At 61.2% G+C, this 3965-nt stretch overlaps 1 protein-coding gene across 1 annotated transcript; it reads right to left on the bottom strand.

The window, feature by feature from the left end:
• Positions 1–722: 722 nt before the first annotated feature.
• Positions 723–3406, bottom strand: LOC112819235 (uncharacterized). The gene is made up of 3 exons (XM_025866235.2): positions 3073–3406; positions 2566–2653; positions 723–2195 (listed from the first exon to the last, which is right to left on the bottom strand). Exons 1-3 carry the CDS (start codon positions 3202–3204, stop codon positions 751–753), a joined length of 1665 nt encoding a protein of 554 aa, XP_025722020.2. The 5' UTR covers positions 3205–3406; the 3' UTR covers positions 723–750.
• Positions 3407–3965: the final 559 nt, after the last annotated feature.

Here is a 3965-nt window from a genome sequence, read left to right as displayed (position 1 = left end):
TCCCCAGACCAGACACCTGCCTGTCTGAGGGTGACCAGCGCTACCTCCATAGAGTTTTTTTTTTTTTGCCAGAGTCCTTACCTGGTAGCTCCGCTTCTCTGACCCGCCCCCCCGTGCCTGTCCCCACTTGGACTTGCATGCGTGCGGTCTCTCCCTGTGGAACCCAGTGACTTGGAGCGTGGTTTGGACCTGAGTCCGCTGAAACCTTTCTCTGGCCTTGGGTTGTGAGCAATGCATTGCCCTTTGGGGTGTGTCTTCCAGCTTTCTGCATTTCCCTGGTTTCTGTGTGGGCCACAGGAGGAACCAGCCCTGTCCTGTCTGGGGTCAGGCTGAGGTGTCCCAGCAGGAACAGGGGTCTCGGCCCCGAGATTGTGCCCATAATTCCTAAAGTGGCCTCTCTGATTACGTCTGATCTGTAACCCCCAGGCATTTCAATATCGAATAAGGGAAATTCTGTGTCCAATAAACACAGAAGGAAACGAGTTCCCTTTGAAAATAGGGGGGCAGACACAAAGGCCCCTATTGCGTGATTCCACGTACAGGAAACACCCAGGAAAGGAACAGAGAGAGAAAGCAGCTTAGGGGTCGCCAGGGGCTGGGCTCGGGGAGAAATGGGCAGGGAGGCCTTCTGGTTCAGGGTGTCCTTTGCGGAAGCAGATATTGTGCAGCAATGTTCTGGGGTGCGGTGGCACAGCATTGGGAATATAATTAATGCTCCAGACTTGTCCAACAGAAAACAATTAATTTTATTTAAAATAAATAATAAACAGCATAGAGGATAAGGAAAGATAATATAACAGTTAATATGTACCAGAGAGAAAGAACACAGGGGGAGGGGATGAAACAATCTGGCGGGACCTCAGGGTCGGGTGATGGAAATAAGGGTAATTGTACAAGGGGCTCTCCCCACGAGGATGTGGGCTCTGGCTGTGGTTCTGGGAGCCCTGCAGGAACAGGAGGATGGGCAGGGCCAGATGCAAGAGCAGAGCCAGATACAAGAGCAGGGACAGGGGCCGGATCCACGGTAGGAGCTGGGTCATGGGCAAGTACAGGAGCACAGGCAGGGCCAAGGGAAGGGCTCACGGCCCTGGAAAGCAGGGGAAGGGGCATCGGCTCTGGCAGGGGCAGGGGCAGGAACGGGGACACAGGCAGGGGAAAGGGCATTGGCTCTGGCAGGGGTACGGACAGGGACACAGGTAGAGGAACGGACAGGTGCAGGGGCAGGAGGTGGGTCATGGGCAGGAATGGGTGCACATGCAGGGGCAGGGAAACGGGTAGGGAAAGGGGAAGGAGCTGGGTCAGAGGCAAGCACCGGAGCAGAGGGAGGGGCAGGGGAATGGACAGTTGCAGGGGCAGAAGCCGGGACAGGGGCAAGAACAGGAATACAGGCAGGGGCAGGGGAAGGGGCAGGATCCAGGGCAGGAGCTGGATCAGGGGCAAGAACAGGTGCACACGTCGGGGAAGGGGCAGGGGCAGGGGCAGAACCCGGGTCAGGGGCAAGAATCGGAGCACAGGCAGGGGCAAGGGAAGGGGCAAGATCCAGGCCAGGAGCTGGGTCAGGATCCGGAGCAGGGGCAAGAACAGGTGCACAGGCAGGTGCTGGGGAAGTGGCAGCTGCAGGGGCATGAGTAGGGGCAAGGGAAGGGCCATCGGCTCTAGCAGGGGCACGGGCAGGGGTAGGGACATGAGTGGCGGCAAGATTTGGGTCAGAGGCGAAAACAGGGACAAAGGCATGGACAGGGGAAGGGCCAGGACTTGGGTCAGGGGCCAGAACAGGAGCACAAGCAGGGGAAGGGGAAGGGGCAGGTGCAAGGGGAGGGACAGGGTCTGCAGCAATGGCACATACAGGAACCAAGACAGCATCTGGGTCAGGGGCAGGGACAGGGGCACTGGCAGGGGTAGGGACGGGTCAGGATCCAGGGCAGGAGCCGGGTCTGGGGAAGGAGCAGGGCCACAATTCGGGGCAGGCGCAGGGGCACTGGCTCTGGCAGGAACAGTGGCAGGAACAGGGGCAGGCTCTCCTGGCACAAGTTCTCCAGCAGGCCCTTCCTGGTCGGCGTCAGGCTCTCCGTGGGCAGGTGCCGGGTCACCTGCCGGCTCCTGGTCTCCTGCTGAAGCCTCTGCAGGAACCACCCCTCCCTGCAGAGCTGCTGATGGAGTTGGAGCCAGCTCTAGCTCCTCAGGTGGTGGAACATCTGTGAGAGGAGAAAAGCTCACCCCCGTGCCTGCTCTCCGTGGGTATTTGCAAGACAGAGCCCAGCCCAGAGCCTCCCAGCGAAGCCGCAGCCAGGAAGGAGCCCTCCCCGGGACGTCTCCCCGACTGCAGTCCACCGCTGGGTGCTCTGCACACAGTCTTTGCTCCTGGCCCCACATCAGCCTCTCGGGGCTCCTCCCTGTGGGGCCAGCCCCGACCCGTCCCCACACACCAACAGGCACCCCGCCCCAGGCTTCTCAGCCTCGAGCTTGGACTCCGTGGGCTCCATTCCTGGAGCACAATCCAGTCAATGACCACCAGGGACAGTGGTCTGGGTGGTGTCGGAGGCCTTCCCCCGCAATCCCCAGCACCTGCTCCTGAGGACCCCTGTGGGGTCACGCCCCAGGTCCCGGAAATGAAACGGCTGTCCGCCAGCCTCCTCCCGATGTCATCCGTGGTCTGCAAAGACAGGGATGGGTAGCCGGCCCAGAGGCATCACAGCCCTGCCCAGCCAGCCTCCCTGTCCCCCTGCTCAGTACCCCTCCTGCTCCCAGATCAGACACACCTGTGCGTGCCCAGCCCTGCACGCGGTACAGTGACCCCCGCTCCAGGGCAATTGGGATAAACCCAGGGCAGAAGCCCGCATCCGCACACACCCCGTCCCACCCAGCCAGCCTTGACCTTGAACAAGACCTGCCCACTGGGTATCTGACCCCTCATCAGCCTGCTCTTGAATGGGGTTGGCCCACCCTACATGTCACACACACACACACACACACACACACACACACACACACACACGGGTGGGGACCTGGGGCTGCACAGGTGGATTAGACCCTGTGGGGCTGGGTGGCCGGCTCTGGGACTCCTGGTGTCACCTTGTGGTCTTTCCGACCAAATGGCCAGAGGCGGTGGGGAGTCCTGAAAGGACATCTTGTGGAGACAGCATTTGCTGGGCGCTTTTCCTTCCGCCTGCAACCTCCGGATCTGGGAAGGCAGCATGTGAACATCTTGGTTTGACTATCTCCAATGTAATGAGCTGGGCTGGGGGCTGTCTCTGGAATGTGGGTTCCTGGTTACCTGGGTTCCAAATTCTGATGGGCTCTGTTGTCAGGGAAGTGAGGTCACCATGGCCGGGGTCCCCTCACCCAACTTCCTCCTCAGACAAGAGCCCCACCCGCGAGGGCCCCTCCCCCAGCTGTTCAATGCTGACCCCCCCCCATGCCCCATCTATACAGTGACACCCTCACACCCCACCCCACCCACAGCCCACGCAAGGCCTGGGTGCAGCCCTTGTGTGAGGACACAGAGCTGGGTTCAGCGTGGGCTCCTGCGCGTGCCCAGGGCTGTGACCCTCGACAGACCCTGTGCAGGCCCTTCTGCACTTGGGGTTTGGCCCCTCGACATGCTTCACTTAGCTGCTGAGGCAGAAATGCAGTCCTGTGCTGAGCCCTTCCTCCCAGCCTGCTGTGGCCTCGCCTGCTGTGGCCTCGGTGTGGCCGTGAGACGAGCAGGACGTGGCCGCCCTCGGTGGGAGGGGGACAATGGCAGCAGAGCCGGCGCGAACCAGTCATGGCCAGCCACCCCCCAAGGCGGGCGCAAGCTGCGGAGACCCCCGCCGCCCAGCAGGGCCAGCCTGCGCCACCTGACCCCACGCTGCCCAGACGGGAAAGCTAAGTCCATTCGTGTCGGTTCATAGCACAGTGATCCTGTGGGTAGTCCTTACGTGGCAGTAGCTGACTGATGCCGTTCTACTGTGTTCTCCTCGGGT

Source organism: Callorhinus ursinus, unplaced genomic scaffold (genome assembly GCF_003265705.2).
Source record: "Callorhinus ursinus isolate GAN/ISIS: 27379988/994484 unplaced genomic scaffold, GSC_fseal_2.0 scaffold1322, whole genome shotgun sequence".
In the NCBI taxonomy this organism is placed as follows: domain Eukaryota; kingdom Metazoa; phylum Chordata; class Mammalia; order Carnivora; family Otariidae; genus Callorhinus; species Callorhinus ursinus.
The sequence above is the reverse complement of the archived record's forward strand: the minus strand, read 5'-3'. Positions and strand labels throughout refer to the sequence as shown.